Here is a 22214-nt window from a genome sequence, read left to right as displayed (position 1 = left end):
TCAAGTGTTGAATTTTATTAAATATCTTGGAATTTATTGATGCATCCCATGGCTTTCTGTTCTGAACTAGTAAAACAGTGACTTGTGGTCACAGATGTCCTAATATTGACCCATCTTTATATTTCTGAATGAGTTGTTGTTGGTAAATATACAGATGAATTCCATGTGATGGGATTCTGAGACTCTGTATGTCTAGGGAAGACTAGTCTCTGTGTGATGTATGATGAATTGGAAAATGCCCCAGTTTTTCTATGATCTGTAAGAATAACTTTGAATGGTGGTGTGTGTGTGTGTGTGTGTGTGTGTGTGTGTGTGTGTGTGTGTGTGTTTTGATACAGGGTCTTGCTCTGTTGCCCAGGTTGGAGTACAGTGGCATGATCTCGGCTCACTGCAACCTCTGTCTCCCGGGTTCAAGCAATTCTCCCACCTCAGCCTCCCAAGTAGCTGGGATTATAGGCGCGTGGCATGCCACCACGCCTGGCTAATGTTTGTATTTTAAGTAGAGATGGAATTTCGCCACATTGGCCAGGCTGGTCTCGAACTCCTGGACTCAGGTGATCCGCCCGTCTCGACCTCCCAAAGTGCTGGGATTATAGGCGTGAGCCACTGCCCCCCAGCCCACTTTGAATGTTTTTGACCACTAAACAGTAAGGGTTTTGTGTGCAAGGGATCATTAACTGTGTGCACTTAGGCGTCTGTCTCCTCCCACGCAACCGTGACATTTGTGAGGCTCAGCCCTGCTGTCTGACCTTCCTCCTCATTGCCGAAGGTCACCGCATTCTGTTAAACAACCACCTTCTCCATTCGACTGCTGAGGGACACTGGGCTATTTCTGGTTCAGACTGTGATGAATGGTGCTCTGTGAAGGTTCCTGGCACGCGTTTTTAGAACATATGCAGCAGTGTCCGTGGGGCGCATTCCCAGGAGAGAACTTCTCGTCAGATGCACGCATGTTCCACTTTATCAGAGGGGCCACTTCTCCAAAGAGACTGTGCAATTTATGCTCCCACCAGCAGCATGGGGGTGCTCCACCCGGTTCTTATCCCTTCCGAGAGCTGGTGTTGTCCGATGTGTGCTTTTTAGCCGATTCTGGGAGGTGAGTAAAAGATTAACATAACCTTCTGTCATCAATATGGACAAGTTAATACTGGTTTAATTTTCCAGCTACGTTTCCGTGAAAGTCTGATCAAGACAGAATGTCACTCAGGAAATAACCCCTGATGGACACATTGCACCTAAATGTGCAGATCTTTGCAGGTCCTAGAAATATCTGCTGGGGGCACCCTTGATTTCGGTTCCCCGAGTGCAGTGACCTGCTTCTGGGTGTGTTCCTTGGTGTGCGCCGCACTGACCCCTCTGGAGCTGAGCTAGAGATGGAACCGTAGGCCAGGTGGCTTCACCCATCCACATGGGTCTTGCTCTCCCACATCCCAGCTGCCACTTGGTGGTGGGGGGGCCAGAGAAGAGGAGGCACCTTTGCTGAAAACCAATTGATCATATACACACAAATCTATTTCTGGACTCTATTCTGTTGTATTGGTCTGTATTTGTTTCCTTTTGCAAACTGCACTGTTTTGATGACTGCAGCTTTATAATAAACTATCGAAGACAGGGAGTAGCATTCTCCCACTCGTTCTTCCTTTTTCAACCTTGTTTTGGCTATTCCTGTTCCTTTGTGTTTTTATACAGAGTTTGTAATCAGCTTGCTAATACTTACCAAAAAACTGCTAGCATGTAGCTCATAATTGTGTCGTATTTATACATAATTTAGGGACAATTGACATGTTCATGATATTGAACCTTCTGATCAAGAATCTTCAGAGTCTTCATGTTCCCTGCTGTGGTGTAAGTATTGCTTTTTGTTTCATTTCTAATTTTTCACAGCTAGTATACAGAAACACAGCCAGTTGTTCTGTGTTGCCCTTATGTCCTGAAACCTTGCTAAGTTCACTTATTAATTCTAAAAGTTTGTGTAGAGTTTCCTTAGGATTTCCTAGACACAATCATGTCATGTGTGAATAACACTTTTTTATTTCTTCTTTTCCAATCTTTACCCCTTTATTTCTTTTTCTTGCCTAATTAAACTAAGATTTCCCATGCAATATCATATAGAAATGTTGAAAGCAGCATCCTTCTTTTGTTCCTTATCTTGGGAGAAAGTATTTCATTTTTCAATATTAAGTATAAAGTTATGCTCTTTACCAGGCTGAGAAAATTCCCTTCTATTCTTAACTTCCTGAACTTTTTAAAGAATGAATGGGCGTTTAATTTTGCCGTATTCTTTTTCTGTAGATGATGTATTCTTTGTAGGGAGATCATCCCATGACTTTTTTCAATTATTCTACTCATACAGTGAATTACATTGACTGACTTTTGAATGTTAAACCAACCTTGCATCCCTGAGATGGCACCTGCTGGTCAGGATTGTGATGACCCTTTCTCTGCAGTGCTGGGTTTTCTTTGCTCACATTTTGTGAAGGTTTTTTGCAGGATATTGATCTGCAGTTTTCTTTTCTTGCAGTGTCTCTGTCTGGTATCAGAGTAATAAAGGCCTCGTGAAATGAATTGGGAAGTTTCCCTTTCTCCTCTACGTTCTAAAAGAGCTTCTGTAATTTGCAATTCTTCCTTCAATAAATATTTTATAATATTTAGCAGTGAAGACATCTGGGCTAGGGGGTTTCTTCCTAAATGGCTTTTAATTATGAGTTTAATTTCTTCAACAGATGTGAAGCTATTCAGTTTTTTAAATTAAAATTGTTCACAAATGGTATTTTATAAATTCTGTATTTTCACCAGTAGCATTTATTATCCTTTTTATTTTTTAAGAGACAGGGTCTCACTCTGTTGCCCTGGCTGGAGTGCAGTGGTATGATCATAGCTCTCTGTAACATTAAACTCCTGGGCTCAGACGATCATCCCGCTTTGACCTCCCAAAGCTCTGGTATTGCTGGTGTGGGACTCTGTGCCTGGCCTATCTTTTTAGTATCTGCAGAATCTCTCCTTCTTCTATTCTTTCGTTCTTGATATTGGAAATTTATGTCAGTACCCTTTAAAAAAAATCAGTCTGGGCTGGGTGCGGTGGTTCACATCTGTAATCTCACCACTTCGGGAGGCCAAGGTGGGTGGATCACTTGAGGTCAGCAATTCCAGGCCAGCCTGGCCAACATGATGAAACCCCATCTCTACTAAAAATACAAAAATTAGCTAGGCATGGTGGCTGACGCCTATAATCCCAGCTACTCAGGAGGCTGAGGCAGGAGAATCACTTGAATCCAGGAGGTAGAGGCTGCAGTGAGCCGAGATTGCGTCATTGTATTCCAGCCTGGGCAACACAGTGAGACTCTATTAAAAATAATAATAATAAAATAAATTCAGTCCAGACAGAATTTCCAGAAGACAAAACAAAACAAGAAACAGCCAGCTTTTGACTTCAATAATTTTTTACTACTGTTTTGGTCTGCTTCCTATTTTTCATTAATTTCAGTTCTGATATTTATTACTTCCTTTGTGCTTAATTTGCTTTTTTCCTGGCTTCTTCAGTTGGAGGCTCGGGTCATTTCTTTGCGCTCCTTCTTTTCCACATTCACTGCTATAAATTTCCCGTTAAGTGCTGCATTAGCTTTTCCCCAGAAATGTGGATATGCTGTTATTTTCAATTAACTAAACAAAGTTTTAATTGTCTCCCAAGAGTCATACGATTTATTGAGAAATGTATTGTTTAAAATTTCCAAATATGTTGGGACTTTCCAGATAACTATTTTTTATTTCTTCCTTAACTCTGCTATGCCCTAAAAGCATACTTTGTAGGATTTGTATTTTTAAAAATGTGTTAAGATGCATCTTATGGCCCAGGATATGGTCTCTCTTGGTGACGTCCATGCGTGTTTGAGAAGAACATTCTAAGCTGTTGTTGGGTGTGTGTTCTACGAACATCAGTCATCTCTAGAAGCCGGATATTGTCACTCGTGCCCTCTGCATCCTTACTGATTTTTCTGTTCATGTGTCTGACAATTACCGAGAGAAGAGAGATGAAATTTTAAAGCATAACTGAGGTTCTGTATTTCTCCTTCCAGTTCGATGGGTTTTTCTTCATGGGTGCTTTTTTTTTTTTTTTTTTTTGAGACGGAGTCTCACTCTGTTGCCCAGGCTGGAGTGCAGTGGCATGATCTCGGCTCACTGCAAGCTCCGCCTCCCAGGTTCACGCCATTCTCCTGCCTCAGCCTCCCGAGTAGCTGGGACTACAGGTGCCTGCCACCACGCCCAGTTAATTTTTTGTATTTTTAGTAGAGACGGGGTTTCACTGTGTTAGCCAGGATGGTTTCAATCTCCTGACCTCGTGATCCGCCCGCCTCGGCCTCCCACAGTGCTGGGATTACAGGCGTGAGCCAACACGCCGGCTAATTTTTTTTGTATTTTTAGTAGAGACGGGGTTTCACCATGTTAGCCAGGATGGTCTCGATCTCCTGACCTTGTGATCTGCCCGCCTCGGCCTCCCACAGTGCTGGGATTACAGGCGTGAACCACCGCACCCGGCCTTCTTCATGGGTTTTGAAGCCCTGTTGTTTGGTACATGTTCATGTATGATTGTGATGTCTTCTTGGAGCACTGACCCTCATTATTATTATTATTATTATTTTTTTTTTTTTTTTTGAGACGGAGTCTTGCTCTGTCACCCAGGCTGGAGTGCAGTGGCCGGATCTCAGCTCACTGCAAGCTCCGCCTCCCAGGTTTACGCAGTTCTCCTGCCTCAGCCTCCCGAGTAGCTGGGACTACAGGCGCCCGCCACCTTGCCCGGCTAGTTTTTTTGTATTTTTTAGTAGAGACGGGGTTTCACCGTGTTAGCCGGGATCGTCTCTCGATCTCCTGGCCTCATGATCCGCCCGTCTCGGCCTCCCAAAGTGCTGGGATTACAGGCTTGAGCCACCGCGCCCGGCCGACCCTCATTATTATGCAAAGTCCCTCATCATCCATGTTGATGCTCCTTCTAGATCTACATCTACATCCACGTAGATGTTGAAATGTATTTGTTGGAGGTGAAGACAGTGACTCCGCCTTTCTTTTGGCTGGTGTTTGAATGGTGTATTATGCTTAACTCTGTATATGTCTTTAGATTTAAAGTGCATTTCTTGTAGACACGATGTAGTTGAATCCTGCCTTTTAAAATCCAGTCTGACAATCTATGTTTTAACTGGTATGGCTAGACCATTCACATTTAATAGGATTACTGATACAATTGGATTACAAGCTACCATTTTGTCACGTGTTTTCTATTTGTTACATCTGTTTTTTGCTTCTTTTGCTCGCTTTTCTGCCTTCTCTTGGTTAACTGAGCAATACTTTATCATTCCATTTTATGCCCTCTTGTCCTATAACTTATACCTCTGTTAGAAAATTGTACTCACTGTCCCAGGGTTAAGTCTTAAAGTAATCAGAGTTTATCTTCATATAGCGAGACTGCTTCACGTATAGTGTAAGGACCCAACAGCGGTGTTTTCCCAACTCTTCCCTTCCATCCTCTGTGAATTATCATCACACGCTTTACCTCGGAGCATGTTATCAACACAGTACAATGTTACCATTTTCCCTTGAAATAGTTGTCATTTGCAGCAATTAAAATTTTTTTTTAATTTTCATTTTCATTTCATCCATTTCTATATTGTTCTTCATGTCTGAAATAAATAATGTATACAGTGGTCCATTTCCAAAACAAAGTGCCTTGAATTGGCTTAGGTGAGCAAACTACAGAAGGAACAGGATATCCTAGGCCCCTGCTCAGATAGCCAACACCTGCTTGTTGGCCTCCCCCTTCCTCCCTTAATTTTTAAAAGTTATTTTCACTGGTAAAGAATTCTGAATCAGGCCGGGCATGGTGGCTCATGCCTGTAATCCCAGCACTTTGGGAGGCTGAGGCAGGTGGATCACAAGGTCAGGAGATCAAGACCATCCTGGCTAACATGGTGAAACCCCGTCTCTACTAAAAATACAAAAAATTAGCCAGGCATGGTGGCCAGTGCCTGAGTCCCAGCTACTCGGGAGGCTGGGGCAGGAGAATGGCGTGAACCCAGTAGGGGGAGCTTACAGTGAGCAGAGATTGCGCCACTGCACTCCAGCCCAGCTGACAGAGAGACTCCATCTCAAAAAAAAAAAAAAAAAAATTCTGAATCGGTACTTTTCTTTCCTTTCAGTACTAGAAAGCCATCCCTCCATCGTCATCCACCTCACATAGTGTCTGCAGATAGTTCTGCTGTGCTTCTTATCTTTGTCTCTCTCACGTCTCATGTGTCCCTCTACCTCCCTTCTCCTCCCAGTTGCCTTAGAGAGTTTCTGTATGTCTTTTTTCCTCAGCAGCTTGAATATGCACAGGTTTCTGTGCTTGTTTTTGTTTCTGTTTTGTTTGTTTGTTTTACTTTTTTGGCATTTGTCTCTGAGTTTCGTTAATCTGTGCTTTGATGTCTGTCATTGATTTTGGAAAATTATTAACCATTATGTCTTCAAATATTCCTTCCATGCCCCCTCACCATCTGTGATTCCAATTGTATGTTAAACTGCTTGATAACATCTTGTAATCTCTTGGAGACATGCTCTATGTTTTTCCCATTCCTTTTATCTCTTTGGTTTTCCATTTGGACGATTTCTGTAGAGCTATTTTCAAATTCACCAATTTCTTTGGCTAGGTTAAGTTTACTGACAAGCTTCTCAAAGCCATTTTTCATCTCTTTTACTGTGTTTTCATTTTTAGCATTTTCATTTCTCTCTTTCTCACAGTTTCTTTCTCTTTTTAAGATAGTATGTTATTTTAAGCAAAGAAATGGAAATAAGCTAAGTCTCAGTAATGGTGAATTTACTAACTCTCGTTATTAATTAATAAGCTCTCATTAATTTTAGGAAGACTTAGCTAGTTTCATTTCAATCATTTACATAAATGTATTCATCCTGACATAGAAAGAGCTAGAACATAAATTGAGCTTTAAAAGCAAGCTTCAAAACCATGGATATTATCTCATGTATGCTTTGTTTTTAAACTTCCACAAAGCAACATAATATTTCTAGAGTAACGAATATCTACAAAATGTTTTTTGTAAAACAGCCTAGGAGGACAACCCACAGAAGATGATAGGGTTCGGTTTGGCAGGAGGTGGCGATGGGAGTCCAGCTTTACTGGTCACAGGTGGAGTTTTCACAGTGAGGTTGTGTCCTGCATGAGTTGTGTGTCTTCAGACGACTCACCTTGTGATTGCGTGGATGGTGTGACAGGAGAGGGAGCACAAAGGGCCCCGACAGGTGCAGGTGGAAGCCTGGGAGGCTGTGGTGCGTTCATGCCAGCACCTCCCTGGGACTGCACACTCCCAATCATCTGTCTCAGACATGCCAGGCTCAAGTTCCTCCCCACATCCGGTCCTTCCATCTAAACACACGTATTCAGCATCTGCATCCTGCCAAGCACGGCTCTGGATGCTGGTGATGCAGCAGTGTGGTGTGTGTATGGTGTGTGTGGATGGCATGTGTGTAGTGAACGTGTGTGATGTGTAGTATGTAGATGGTGTAGATGGTGTGTGTGTGTGTGATGGATAGCATGTGTGTGGTTTGTGGCATGTGGATGGCATGTGTGTGTAGTGTATGATGCGTGTGTGTGGTATGTGGTGGGTGGATGGCATGTGTATATGGTGCATGAGTGTGATGTATGTGTGTGGTTTGTGGTGTGTGGATGGTGTGTTTGGGGATGTGTGTAAGGCATGTGTGTGGTGTGTGGTGTGTGTGGTGTTGAGGGGTGTGTGGTACTGGGGGTGTGTGTGGTGTTGCTTGTGGGGTGTGGTGTGTGGATGGCATGTGTGTGTGTGTGCATGTGGTGTGTGCAAATTCAGGGTGCCTCCCCCTGAGCACAGTCCCAGCTCCCTGGGAGGGCTGTGTCCTCTGTGGGGCCAGTAGTGAGATTCCCTTCTCCACGTGAGGCTGAGCAGCAGGAAGGAGAGGGGGCCCAGGTCTGCGTGGTGGCTCTGCTGGTGGTGGCGGCTGTCAGGCAGGCAGGGAGCGGCAGGGCCGGGTGTCTGGGGCCTGGTTCTTTCCTCCCGGGTCAGCAGCACCACCTGGGAGGCCAGGCGGTGTGTATCCCGGTGTGTGGCTTCTCCTCAGTCAACACAGGCCAGGCGGATTGGGGACTGGAGGCCTTTTCTCACAGCAGCAAGATGGGGACGTGCACCCAAAATCAGCTCAAATGGTTGTCATAGAACCCTTCAGAAGTGTGGAAAATCAGAGAGAAAAGGATCGACATCTCCTGTACTTTGACACTCAGAGGGAGTCGTGTGCCACAGCAGGCTCACAGCGTCGTACACGGATGCTCCATGCCACGGGCCATGTGGTGTGTGGGGTTCTGGCTGTGGCTCTTTCCACAAGACTCTTTTTATTCTGATGGGTCTGGTGGCCCATTGTGGGGATTTCCCATCATTCACCTGCTAATTCCAGATTCTGCCATGACAAGTCCTCCTACGAACTGTCTGTGGCACAGACGGGCTGGCCCTGCCTGGTGCGCAGGGCTCAGTGGGTCAGTGTCCCCTCAGGCCATGTCCACCAGCGAGGCCCAGCAGTAAGGGCTGAGGTCCGGGTGAGAGAGGCAGCTGGCCCCTAGGTCTTTCATGTGATGGGTGTTTACTCCACACCATGCTAGGAGCGAAGATGCAGACACCCGCAAGCCAGAGCATCCCGTGGGGGATGCCCAAGCCCCAGGCAGGACACAGGGAAACAAGCCCGGACCGCAATGTGCTGCAGCAACTGGGGCCAAGGAGGAAATAATCTGAGCAGCGGGGCCAAGTGGCAGGAGCAGGGGTGGGGGCCACAGGGTCATGCAAGGGCCACGGCCCAGCCTCTCTCCATGCTGCAGCTCTCAGGTGGGTGCTCACAGCCAGGATGGGAGCGAGCAGGCCCAGAGGCGCCTCAGTTATGGGTGGGCATGTGTGGTTAGGGCCTGGGAAAGCCAGTGTGTGACCCCGCAGAAAACTTGATTTTGGGATACATGTTTGTGCTTTTCACAGCCTGCCCTGCCTGTGCGACAGTTTTCTTCCTTACTGGATGAAAAGTTACTTCCATACTACACAGCAAGCTCTTCGGGGCAGGGCCCACTGGGCACGGGGAGGAGGGACGATTCCTGCAGCCTGGATCCTACTGTGCCTCCAGGGAGCGCTGGGCCAGCTGGGCGAGCACTCCCCACGTCCACCTGTTTTCCTCTGGTGTCTCAGGCATGAAGGGCTGCTGGGGTGGGCACTGAGGCCAAGGGCCTGAGTCTGTGCTGTTAAAGCCCCTTCAGGGCCAGAGCCAGGGCTGAGGCTGGGTCTGCTCCATGTCAGGAGGAGTGCAGCCCCTCACAAAAGTTGAACCTTTCCTAGGCTCCTGGGGCCCCTTAGAGGGCTGCATAGTGGGTTGTAGCCATGGCCTGGGCAGCTCCTCTGAGCCTGAGTGCAGCCCCTTCCCTGTCTGTACCACCTTTCCCTGAAAACCCACCAACTCCATCCCAGGCCCACCTGCCCAGGAAGAAAGACAAACACCTGTGGTGCAGGGCCCAGACTTGAGGAATCTGCTACCACTTCTTGGAACTCAGACACAGTCCTAAGCCTGCTCCACCTGCTCCACCCCAGGACCTTTGCTGGAGTTGCCCTCAGTCCTGGACGCTCTCTCCTCCCTGCGCCCCCCCCCCCCCCACAGCCCACTCCTCCACAGCCCATGAGCCCTCCCCTGGTCCCTGCAACCCACACCTGTGCTGGTTGCACCATGGCCACTCTCCTGCTGCCCACATCTGTGCTCCAAAATCCCCCAGGCACCTGGCATGCCTGTCTCTTTGGGGACACTGGTTTGAGCCTGCCCCTACCAGAGGGCACAGAGCCTCTGGGACCCTGGCGGAGGGACAAACAGGGCTGAGCAGAGCTCCACGTGGGCGTTGAGCGCTGCCCTCAGAGCACCTGCGGGTGTCTATGCAGAAGGGCCTGGGAGGAGGTAAGGTGAACGGAGAAACTTTCGGTCTTATTTTCTACGTGCGTTTCTGCATTTTCTGTTGATTTTTCCATGGTGATCACGTATCACTTGTGTCTATAAAGGAAACAATACAACTCTAATAGAGGGGATGCTGCAGGGCCTATGGAGACGCAGCCATGAGGCCAAGGTAAGGCCCCAAGTGAAACAAATGAGCAAAAAGAGTTCTACAGCTACCAGATGAGCAGTCACTTGTGTTTCTTAGTAGTTGTGTCTCCTACTGATTGCATCCTATAGTCCCCAAAGGTGGGGAGTGGGGCGGGAGAGAGGTAGGCCAACTCAGGCCACAGGTGGGCTGGCACCCGCCCTGCCCCAGCCCCTCCCTCCCAGGAGCTGCAGACAGGCCCCCAGGGCCGTGCATCAGGCCACACCTGCAGAGACCTGCTTCCCCTGGCAGCAGGCGCCTCCCCTGACGGAAGACTTAGGAATGGGTTGGGTTGGGTGGAAGTGGCGCCCCAGGGCAGGTGAGATGGAAGAGGTGAAAGAGATCTGCACTGCAGGGTTAATGGACAGGGCGCCAGACAGGCCAGGAGCCTAGAGAGGAGATGCCACCAGGACCCAGGACACATGAACACCCCCAACACACACACACACACATACTGACACACATGCACACACTGTACACAGTTACAGAAACACACATGCACAGACACAGCACAGAGACACGCAGACACATGCACACAAGATAGTCACAGACACACACACAGCACTCAGACACGCCCACTGCACTGCAGACACCACCAGATCCTGACATACACCACACACTCACTCCTCCGTCCACCTACGAAAAAAAGTTTTGCAGAAGAGTGTGCGATGACCACTTCTACTCTATGCTGTTCTCCTTAATCTTTTTATTTTTTAAAAATGTGGGTCATAATCCTTTAAATTGATTTCCTTCCTCACAGTGGACCACAAGCACTCAGAGAAGGATTCCAGGTTTGAAGGCAGATGCTGGTGGGGACCTGGCCAGGTGGATGGGTGGGAAGGGGTGAGACTGGGCAGGACTGGGCCTGGGAAGGCTGAGGCAGGCAGGGATGATGCCAGCAGAGGAGAATCCCAAGCAGGCCGTGCAGCTGCGGCTGGAAAGCCACAGGAGTGGAGAGGAGGTGGGAGGCAGTGGTCAGGTTGGGAGGACCCTGGCAAGCAAGCCCAGAGAGGAGGGCCCAGAGGGCCGGGCACTAGAAGTGTGAAGTCACTGCTTCCTCCTGGGGCTGCTTCAGAGGATGGGTGGGGCCACGTGTGGGTAGACCAGGGAGACGGGAGACTATGCTGCTTGGTCCAGGCATAGGAGATGAGCCCTGGCCGGGAAGGGACAGTGTGGATGGGCCAAGGTGGAATCAGGGTTTTAGAGAAAGCTGTCAAGTCAGTGCCATGAGTTTTGTGCACACCAGGAGGGAGCAGGTGCGTGGTGGGGGGTTGCTGGTGTGAGTGAGGGCTCTCTGGTTGCAGGGAGCGGTCCGGTGGGGTGGGGGCACAGCTGCCGGGAGGAAGGCGCTCAAGGCCCGCAGGTGGGGCTCAGGACGCTGGCCCTGCAGAAATGGAAACAGGGTCTTCACCTGAGAGGGAGGAGGAGCCTGGGAACTGGGGAGGAAGGGGCTCTGCTGGGCCGGGTCCTCGGGACAGGGGGACCTGGGGACAGAGCTGGCCCTCGCACGCCCCTTCTGTCTCGCGTCCCTCCGTGCAGCCGGGACAGGATCCTGCAGGGGCTTTGCGGGGCAGGAGGTGCAGGCCTCCTCCTCCATCCTGTCCTCCCGCCCCCGCGATTAATGTCTTTATTCAAATCTCCCTCCTTCTCGCTGCCCCACCGGCCTCAGGGGCTGGGGTCGTAGCCCGGCGGGCGGCGGTGGTCACCTTCCGCATAAACCTGGGCTTCTTCGCAGGGCAGCCCCCGGACCCTACGCTGGGTCTCAGCCTCGGGCAGCTCCCTCGGGGCGGGGCGCGTCCCTGTCCGCCCTCGCCCGTCCCCGCCGCCCCCGGGTCCCAGCCCGCCCAGTCTTCGCAGCCGCAGGCCCGCGGCGGCGCCCGCCCCCCTCTCGCCTCCCCTGGCCTGGCCCGGCCCGGCTCGTCGCTCCGCCCCCCGCCCGTCCCCGCCCCGCGCCCGCCCCCTGCCCGGCCTCTCAGCGGCGGCGGCTGGAGCGCGGCGGTCCGAGCGGGTGCACCGCGGCGGAGGAGGCAGCATCCCGCGGCGCTGAGGCTCCCGGGGAGAGCATGGCGCCGAGGTGCGGCTGGGGCTGCGGGCAGGGGTCGGGGGGCCCCGAGGTGCGGCTGCGGACGGGCGGCGGATGGCGGGGGCTGCGGAGTCTGCGGGGCCCACGGGGGTTGGCGGAGGTCTGCGGGGCCCTGACCCGTGCCTGTCCCGCGCAGGTGTCCCTGGCTGTGGCCGCGGCGGCGGCGCCTCCTGGACGTGCGTGCGCCCCTGCTCCTGCTGCTCTGGGTCTGCGCGGCCTCCGTGGAGCCAGGTAAGACCCGGGCTGGACGGGAAGGTTCACGCCGGTCCCCGCCGGCCTCGCCGCCCTGGCTGGGGTCCCCGCCCGGCTCGCTCACCCCCGCCCCGGCCGCTCTGGGTTCAGCCCCGGCCCTGCCCACGCGCGCAGGAGGCGCCAGAGCCGGACGGAGCGGGCGGGGCGGGGTTGCCGGAGTCCCGCCCATTCATTCTCCCCGCGGGGTCCGGGCCGGGCGGGGTGCGCGGTGCGAGCGGCCGGAGTCCACGCGCGGTGACCCAACCTCCGCGGCCGGCGGGGGCGTCGGTGCCGGGAGGGCTCGGGGCGGGGCCGCGGGGTCTCGGGAGACGCGGCCTGTGTCGCCGTCACGGCCTCGTCCCCGCAGCGCCGGGTCCCGGGACTGACCGCGGGGGGAAGGCGGTGGAGCGCGGGGCGTCGTCTCCGCGTTTCCAACCTGTTGAAGCGAAGCCGCGCGGGCTCCCAGGCTCCTCGCCGCGGGCCGGGCCTTGTGCGCCTCTGTCCCCGCGTCCGCCGCGGTGTCGGGTTGCGCGGTCCCCTTTGATGCCACCGAGCGCCGCGCGGCCCGAGAACAATGCCCAGAAGCCGCTGCCCTGCCGGCCTCGCCGCTTCCCGTGCGCGGCAAACTGTGCGCGGGGCCCGTGGGGACCTTCCTGCCGCCAACCCCAGGACCCAGTTCCCCACCACGCTGCTGGCCGGGTCCTCCTGCCTCCAGCCAGCCCAGCAGAGGCCCGGGGGAGGCGGCGGGGACGCTGACCCCGGGGAGCCCCGCCCAAAGGGCCTGGGTGCCTTGTCGCGGGTGGAATCCCACCCGGGGGTCCACGCAGCCAGCCCCTGCCTCCGACTGGACTCCCCACCTGCTTGCTACAGCGGGTGAGGAAGCAGGAAAGGGGGAGGGAGGGAGGGATGTCGTCTGGATTCTTGTAATAATTTGTTTCATTGTTTCCAATCGACTTAGTCATCAGGTTAAATAGTAGCATAGACCTTTCAAAACCGTAGCCACCTTATAAGTAGATGTACTGAAAGCACCTGCGTGTTGAGTCGTAGACAATTCCTCATTTACTGTGTGAACTGCAGGGGGTGAAACACTGGCGGAGAAAGGCCGTGCTGTGCGAGCTCACGCAGCTCCTTCCCCACCGCGGCCCAGGGTCACTCGGGGCCATTAATCAGGCTGTAGAGCTGCCCTCTGAGCCGGGCCGCCAGCGCCCGCAGGGCCCAGACCAGGGCTCCCTGGGCGGGACGTTTAAAATCACACAGGGACAAAGGAAAGGAAAGACGCTGGGGCCCAAGCCCCGAGCTTATGAAATGTTATCAAGGAGGAGATGTAAAAGGTGATGGATTTTGCCTTTTAATAGAAAAAACAAAAACTGTTATGCGAACTTTGGTGAGATGCAATCTTGAGATCTAAGAGTGGGGTGTAAAGTCAGTGCAGACCTCAGCTGGGAAAGTTACCGTTCAGCCAATGGGCTGTGCGTTCCTCTTCTGTCCTGGGCCTGCCCCAGCCTCAAGCACTCTGGGGCAGGAAGGCCCCTTGGAGGTGTCTAATGGAATGTGGAAGGCGGGTGTCCTGGAGGCTGAAGTGGAAGCAGCCCCAGAGAGGGGCCTGGATGCTGCCCACACACCCCTCCCCCAACCGGGAGAGAACTCAGGCTCCAGGCCACCTGCAGCCCAGGTTCCAGTCCCTGCAGGACCAAGTCCCAGTGAAATGGGAAAACAGTCGCCCCCTTTAGGGGTTATTGGAGAAGAGCTAATGTGTCTGAAATGCTGACTCTGGCAAGGGGTTGAGTTGTTCTCAAAAGTTAAAAAGCACCCCTGAGAGTTGAAGGCCTGAGGCCCGGTTTGCTGATTTGCACATTTTTTTTTTCTGGCCAAGAATGATGCATGTTTCCGTGTCTGTGCTGCGCTTGACTCCTAGAAAAGTCTTTTGCTTTTTTGTGTCAGGATTGGTCGCTGTGATGCTGAGGTTCTTGAATGGTGTTTGTGCCTTTCCCTGTAATCAGGAACCTGTGGGCTCGGTGGTCACTTGACCACCTGATTGCCACCCAGCAGTCAGGTGCTGCAGTCTTACCTGCAGTTTCTCCTCTGGTAAATTCGTGTGTGCGACATGGACATGGCCCCCGGGAGGTGCTTGTAGTCAGTGCTTCAGAGTCAGAATGGGCTGAGGAAGAGCGGCAGTTGCTGATGCCCATGGCCACGCCAGGAGCCTGGTCTCATGAGTTGCCTTGTCTCTGAGCCTCTCCCACACTCCACCACTGCATCAAGCTCTCCCCTCGCCCCCCTGCAGCCCCCAGAAGGTGCATATCCTGCCCCTGCTCACCACTAGGACCTCCTCCTGTTTGGTGGTGAGCACAGAGCCCAGTGGTGTGGGTACAAGGCAGGGTCCCTGCACCTCACTCCCCATTCCCTCTGAAGCCTTGCGGAGATTGGGCCTCAGTGACCTGGCTTCCATGGGTGTGGCTCACCCCAGGGCACACAGCACCTAGGTAACGGGAGAGACCCTTCCGTAGAAGGTGGTCTCATTCCTCGGCTCACCCAGTGGGGAGTCTTCAGGATTCAGATGCAGGGACTTTGGAAGATAGTTTTGAATTTCAGCAAAACTTGTTTTTCAGGGTACTCCTGTTTTCCTATAAATGAAAGCAGAGCGGGGGAAGTCCTCTGCAGGAAAACCTAGAAGGAGCGAACTGCCCTGCTCCAGAGTGCAGGCGCCAGACACTGGGGGCCAGTCCGGGAGAGCCCCACCTCACCCGCTGCTGCTCCATTTAAAAGTGCAAGGTGCATGCATACATGGGCATGCACAATTGTGCACACAGGTGCACATTCCCAGTCACACACAAGTGCGGGGGCACACCTGTGTACATGCACACACACACGCCCCCCGCACATGTGTGATTCTCATGTAGTCATGCTGCATCCACACCAACTCTTTCTCCCTCAGAGTGCCTTGTTCTGTCTTCACCTGGACTGTTGAAAAGGCTGGGTTCTCTGGGCCCTGGGAGTACCGGGGGAACCTGTGATATGAGCAATGGCACCACTGCCCTGGGAGCAGCTCCTGATTGCTAAGGACAGACAGTAGGGGATGGGCTGGGTTGGGGTAGAAGCTGCAGCCTGCAGGCAGCCCAAAGAGAGGGGCCCCTACAACACCCTCCCCGCCCCCCTACTGTGTGGGGGCAGGGAGTATGCAGGCAGCCCAGAGAGAGGGGCCACCACAACACCCTCCCCCGCCCCCCCCTCACTGTGTGGGGGCAGGGGGTATGCAGGCAGCTCAGAGAGAGGGGCCACCACAGCACCCTCCCCACCCCCTCTCACTGGGTCGGGGGAGGGGGTGCCTGCTTCTGCTCGGGAAGGAGACCCTCCTGGGTCTGGCTGTGGAGCGTATGTTGGAGACCCCGGTCCCCCCGGGAACTCACTGTGTTGGGGGAGGGGTGCCTGCTTCTACTCAGGAAGGAAACCCTCCTGGGTCTGGCTGTGGAGCGTATGTTGGAGCCCCTGGTCCCCCCTGGACCTCTCTAGGTGAAGCCCAGGGATCCAGAGAACCTCACAGCTGTGGGGGATGGGGTGGGGTGACACCTGAAACCTCCAGCAAGTCTCTTCCTCTCTCAGCCCCAGGCCTGCAGAGGAGGGTGTGCCAGCCAACGGGGCCTTTGTGCCCGGCACTGGCTCCCCACCAGTGCTCAGGGGTCAGGTGCAGAGGCTGGCGGGGAGAAAGCTGGCTATGGCTGAGAACAGCCCCCAGGCTGGGGCTGTGTCTGGAGGGGCTGGCCATGGCCCTCACCCCACCCCCGGCATGGGGCACTGGACCATGCGGAGAAGGGGCCACCCCAGTGCCTGCCAGGACCAGTCAGAGCTGCCACCCTCCAGGCTCTCTGTTAGCGGGTGCCTGTCAGAGAACAAGATGATAGGCCTGGCCGGGCCAAACCCCATGGCGAGAATTCAGTGGCTGGCCAGTGGTGGACGGCACAGGGCCTGAGACAGGTGTTCCCTCATGTGGTGCTGTGCAGGGCAGGGGCAGAATCCTGGGAAAGTAAAATACATGTTGGGTGCCCTTATACGATGATGACATTTGGTACATTTTGAAATACTGTGGCCCATGAAGATCCTGAAAGCAGTTCGGGGCACTGTGGGGTGCTCTGTGGCCTCTGGGCTCGGGTGCTTCTCTCATCTGAGGCCTCTCAGGCCTGGGAGTTTGGGGTCTGGGGCTCTTTTTGAGGCCCAGACACCTGCCTAGAATGACTGGGCTGCTGAGCCCCGTCTCCTGGGAGCCTTGCCAGGGCCAGCACTGGGCAGTCACAGGCAAGAGCCCAGCACCAGGCGGTCACAGGCAAGGACCTGTCCAAGGCAGCAGAGTGCCAGGCAAGTGAAGCCCTGCCATCTGGTGCCTGAGCGCAGACCCTGTTCCACAGCCAGTGGCCGTCACCAGCCTTGCTGCCTCAGTTCCCCCTCCTTAACCCCGGGGCGGGAGTGGCTGCTTCTTCGAAGGGTTCTATGAGCGGCCACTGGCAACTGTGTAAAAGCCACATACCACAGACTGTGTCTTTGTGCCAGACCCTGTGCCATGTGAGGAGACAGCCAGCCCAGGCAGGGAGCTGATCTGTGTTGTCCCCTGGCGCTGCCCAGGGCCACAGAGAATGAGGGAGCGGCGCTTACCAGCCCTGGCGGTGATGTTTGAGATGGCAGGTTTGGGCCTCTGCAGAAGGGCTGTCAGGGGGAGCTTTTGATCTCAGATGCGCTGAGTCAGATGAAATGTGGAGGCTGCAGGGGAGGTGTCTGTGCCCCATGCCTGCAGGAGCATGCCTTCCCGCCACAGCTCCTCCGGCACAGGCAAGCCCCGGCATGGCTCTTCTGGCTTCTTCCACAGAGCTGGGGAAAGGGGAACTATTCTCAAGCCCTTGCATCTTTCTGGCACTTTCTGGCATTTCATGCTGGCAGACGGGGTCGCCTCGCCACCTCGGGGCTGATCCCCTGTGGGGCCCCTCGTTCCCACCGGGGCCGTGTGATGGGCAGGGCAGGGCAGGCACCAGGCTGGATGGTGGTTTGGCTGTCACCACGCCGGCTTCCAGAAGGCCAGCAGGGCTGCAAGTGGGCACATGCTGGTGCTGGCGCCAGGCACTGACTGGGGGTGAAGGCTGACCCTGCGGGGAGTGCCCGTGGACATACACTGGGGGTGAGGGCTAACCCTGCAGGGAGTGCCCGTGGACGGACACACTGGGGGTGAGGGCTGACCCTGCGGGGAGTGCCCGTGGACGGACACACTGGGGGTGAGGGCTGACCCTGCGGGGAGTGCCCGTGGACGGACACACTGGGGGTGAGGGCTGACCCTGCGGGGAGTGCCCGTGGACGGACACACTGGGGGTGAGGGCTGACCCTGCGGGGAGTGCCTGTGGACGGACACTGGGGGTGAAGGCTGACCGTGGGGGGAGTGCCTGTGGATGGACACACTGGGGGTGAAGGCTGACCCTGCAGGGAGTGCCCGTGGACGGACACACTGGGGGTGAAGGCTGACCCTGCAGGGAGTGCCCGTGGACGGACACACTGGGGGTGAGGGCTGACCCTGCGGGGAGTGCCCGTGGACGGACACACTGGGGGTGAGGGCTGACCCTGCGGGGAGTGCCCGTGGACGGACACACTGGGGGTGAGGGCTGACCCTGTGGGGAGTGCCCGTGGACAGACATTGGGCCAGAGCCACAGGCAGGAAGGCCAGTGGGAGCGGCAGGAGGAGAGAGTGCGATGGGTTACAGTGGTGGAATTTGCACCCACCCCCCAGCCGTTTGTTTGTTCGTTTGCTCATTTATTTTTGGTCTGAAGTCCTTGCTTTTGTATTTTCCCACCGTTCCATTGAGCAGCTTCAACGTTTGCCGCAGTTAGGCCTTTTTGGAATCTGCGCTTAGAGATTTTGAGATAGCATCAAGTTTCAGCAGCTCGGACTCCTGTCTGCAGAGAACCTGCCAGCACAGCTGCTCCTGGGGCAGCAGAGGCACTGTCTGTTTTGGGGTGATGTGAACCGATGGGAAAACCAGGCTGGACGTAGCTCCTGGGCCGGCAGCCCGTCTTGGTGGCGGCTTCACCAGTCCCGGAGCTTGAGGTCTCAGGAGAGCCTCTGATTCGGCTGCTCCAGAGGCCTCTTCTGGACGCCCCTGGGCAGGCCCGAGTCCACACACCCCACAGCCTCGGGGACCGAGAGAGACCTCCCTTCCATGTTTCAACTTAGACAGTGGGAGACTTTGTTTTGGGAGGAATCGCTCGATTCACGTGGACGCTGCTGCTGGGCGGGACATCTGGCCTCTCCCTGTGGCAGGGAGGGGCATGGGAGAGAGAGGGGGGTAGCGTCCCAGGACCTCCGTGGGCCTGCGGGGAAGCCCCAGCCCTGCAGCCGCCAGTGCAGGGCGTTATCCAGGGGCAGGACGTCGTCCGCAGTGACTCTGCCTTCCCCGATGCCAGGTGCCCCCACGGAACAGTGTCTGTGACTTCTTCCATGTTTTGCGGCTAAAGAGGCCAGTGGGGTTGGGGGCTGGCATCAGTGGAGGACCTCAGAGCCCAGGGCTGTGGGCTGATGGGCGGTGAGACCCCCACCAGCTGCTCTGGGAGAGCCCAGCCACTGTTCTTTGTCCACCTGGCCTTTGATTCTTTTTTCCTGTGTGCATTTTTGAGCACCTCTGTGTGCGAGAGGCCATGCCTGCCCGAGACACGGGAAGGAAACACCACAGTGAGCCTCGGACGCCCACAGTCTGGAGGGCCCGGCGCTGTGAGCCTCGGACGCCCACAGTCTGGAGGGCCCGGCGCTGTGAGCCTCGGACGCCCACAGTCTGGAGGGCCCGGCGCTGTGAACGAGCAGACACGGGGAACAGCGCGCCCTTATCGCTGACGCAGGCTGCGGAGGGCCCGGCACCGTGAACAAGCAGTCACAGGGAACAGCGCACCCTTATCGCTGACGCAGGCGAGGCTTCGTCTTCTCACAGCTCTTATCTTGGGTGCCACCCCAGCCAGAGTCAGGGCTGAGTGGAGGGGGGGCAGTGGTCGGGGACCTGCGGGAGAGGGGAGGGCCTCACTTCTGATGGGTGACATTCATTTACATGCAGCTCTGCAGCCCTAACGGCCAGGCTGGGTCCTGTCTTTTAAAAAACCTTGTTAATTTGGTGGATGGAAAGTGTCATCTCAGAGTTCTGTTTTGTGAGTCCCCATTGCCGTGCGGGCGAACATTTTCATCCACTCAGGGGCCGTTGTGTTTCTTGGGGAATGTGGAATTCACCGTGTGGGTGAATGTTTTCACGCACTAAGGGGCTGTAGTGCTTCTCTGGGAATGCTGGGTTTGTGGCTCGTGCCCACTTCCCTGCAGGTGCGTTCTCTTTCCCCATTGCTTTTAGTCTGTTGATGCTTTCAGCTCTGGATGTCCTATTTTGCGTACTTTTATTGTTTATGGTTAGTCTTTAACTGGGGGTTTGATTTTTTTTTTTTTTTTGAGACGGAGTCTGGCTCTGTCGCCCAGGCTGGAGTGCCATGGCGTGACCTCGGCTCACTGCAATCTCCATCTCCTGGGCTCAAGCAATTCTGCTGTCTCAGCCTCCTGAGTAGCTGGGACTACAGGTGTGCACCACCACAGCTGGCATTTTTTTTTTTTTTTTTTTTTTTTTTTAGTAGAGACAGGGTTTTGCCATGTTGGCCAGGCTGGTCTCAAACTCCCGACCTCAGGTGATCCACCTGCCTCGGCCTCCCAAAGTGCTGGGATTCCAGGCGTGAGCCCCCGCGCCCGGTCATGGGGTATGATATTTCTTAATGTGTGGAGTTGTTTTTCCTCATCTTTCTGGTCCCTTTAGAGGTGGGACCCTGGAGTGGCCAGCAGAGCTCAGGGGCCTGTGGCCCAGGCACACAGACAGTGGAGCTGGCCCTGCCACTTTGCTCATCTGCAGCAGAGGTCTGCCGAGGGGCAGCGGGGGTCCTGCAGGCGAAGTGCCTGTGGGGAGGCACGTGGCACCTGTCAGCTGCTAGCGTCTTGACTCTGCCTTTGTGGATATGGAATTAGAGATGCTTCCCACAGTAATGGCTAAACTGTCAGGAAGTCTGGCCATCGTCTATGGTCCTCTTTGCCCTCATGCGTGGGATGCCATCTAGTGGGATGACTGAGAGCTCAGGCTGTGACCCTGAGTGCTATGTGGCCACAGGCAGGCTGCTCACCCTCTCTGTGTCTTGGTCTCTAATCTGTGCCTGGGGATGGACATGGGGCCCTACAGGAAGGATGGGACATGGCACATTGGCTTCCTGGGGTGGGTCCTGCTGACAGCCCTCTGAGGCCGGCCGGTCCTGAGGCTCTGCGGGGGACTCCACGGTGGAGGGGGCTCTATCCCCGCCCTTAGGGCAGAGCCGCATAGGAGGGACTGGTGTGCACCATGAGTAAAATGGGTCCCTGTGACCAGACGCAGGTTTGTGCTGCTGCTTACTCAGCCCCACGCTGTGCCTGCCCACGACGATGTGTATGAGGGAGGGCAGCCACCCCGACCTCCTCCAGCCCCCCTTGTGTCCGCAGGCCAGGAAGCCTGCACCCTGACAGGCTTCAGCGCCCCTGTCACGGGGACCCGGGGAACACCTGCCTCCTCCACTTGCTGGATTTTGTTACTGGGTGGCAACCGTTTTCTAAAATCTCCTGCTAAGACCCCTCGGCTGTCAGGAGACTTCTGAGAAAGCTGGGCCTCTTTTGCCCCTGCGAGGAGCTTTCTTGTAAAGAGGCGGTTCCCGGAGGCAGGCGTCTGTGCTTTGTAAAGTTTAGCCTCACGTGCTGCCTCTGAGGAGGAGATCAGAGAACATCCGCTTCCTTTCTGTTATCACCTCAGCCTTCCAGCCAGAAAGAAGGAAGTGTCCATGGATCCCGTCTGAGCTAACCCCGGGGTCCCTCTGCCGGTTCTGCACATCCTTGTCCCTGGGCACTGAGGGAAGCAAAGGCTCCGCCAGCCATGCCCAGCACTCGTGCCTGGGCCTTTGCAGAGGACAGAGGCAGGGTAGAGGATGGAGAGGGCTTAAAAGGCAGGTTCCCAGGAAATTCCCTAGGTGTGGGATTGGAGGGGTGCTGAGGGAGGTGGCGGACCCTCGGGCAGGAGCCTTATGGAGTGAGCTGGTGCATGGAGCTGGAAGGCATCTTCTAGTATAAATTCTCATTTCAGCTAAACAGCTTACCCTCTCCAAGCCCATGTGCGCCTGAACCATCTCTGCTCTCAGCCTCGGTCCTTAGGGGTAGGAGGAAGGGGAGGAGGGGGAGGAGGCAGGCCGTGCTGGTGCTGACCTCTGATCTGTCTCGGATCCTGGAATCTCAGCCCTGTCTCCCTTTCGGGGGCACATCTTGATGCGGGGTCTCTGATCCCCTCGGGGCAGCCAGGACATCCCTGTTTCCCAGCTGAAATGAGACTTCACCCCCAAAGGAATGGGCTCCAGCCTGACCTGCTCAGAATTTGGGATACTCAGGTTGCTAGTCACACGTTTCTATTGTGAAAATGACTAAGAATGTTGTGGGATGTTTGGAAACCAGGAAAACCACCTGTCCCAATTCAGCCTGTGCCGCCAACATGGGGGATGTCTGACACTTTAAACAGACCTGGGTGGCCTCCTGCAGACAAGACGGGGACCCTGCAGCCGACTCTGCCCCGGCCTGGCCTCTGCTGACGGCCACACTCCGGGCACGTGGCCTGAGGGCCTCACGGACAGCCAGCCTCCCAGACCGGAAAACAGCCCTGCCCGCCAGTGAGAGGGCAGACAGAT

General features: G+C 54.8%; 1 protein-coding gene and 1 long non-coding RNA gene across 3 annotated transcripts in view; both read left to right on the top strand.

The window, feature by feature from the left end:
* Positions 1–759: 759 nt before the first annotated feature.
* LOC123572267 (uncharacterized) lies at positions 760–4223 on the top strand. The gene is made up of 3 exons (XR_006696642.2): positions 760–1096; positions 1772–1845; positions 2522–4223. It is a non-coding gene; the product is annotated as an uncharacterized lncRNA (long non-coding RNA).
* A 7919-nt stretch (positions 4224–12142) lies between these two features.
* Positions 12143–22214, top strand: part of COL18A1 (collagen type XVIII alpha 1 chain) — a 105357-nt gene continuing 95285 nt past the window's right edge. For both annotated transcript variants that reach the window (XM_045389421.3, XM_065541265.2), the window contains exons 1-2: positions 12143–12236; positions 12382–12476. In XM_045389421.3, the coding sequence (XP_045245356.2) occupies positions 12226–12236; positions 12382–12476 (106 nt within the window). In that variant the 5' untranslated portion in view covers positions 12143–12225. The remainder of the gene's footprint in view (positions 12237–12381; positions 12477–22214) is intronic.

The sequence above is a fragment of the Macaca fascicularis genome, chromosome 3 (genome assembly GCF_037993035.2).
Source record: "Macaca fascicularis isolate 582-1 chromosome 3, T2T-MFA8v1.1".
Classification (NCBI taxonomy): Eukaryota; Metazoa; Chordata; class Mammalia; order Primates; family Cercopithecidae; genus Macaca; species Macaca fascicularis.
The sequence above is the reverse complement of the archived record's forward strand: the minus strand, read 5'-3'. Positions and strand labels throughout refer to the sequence as shown.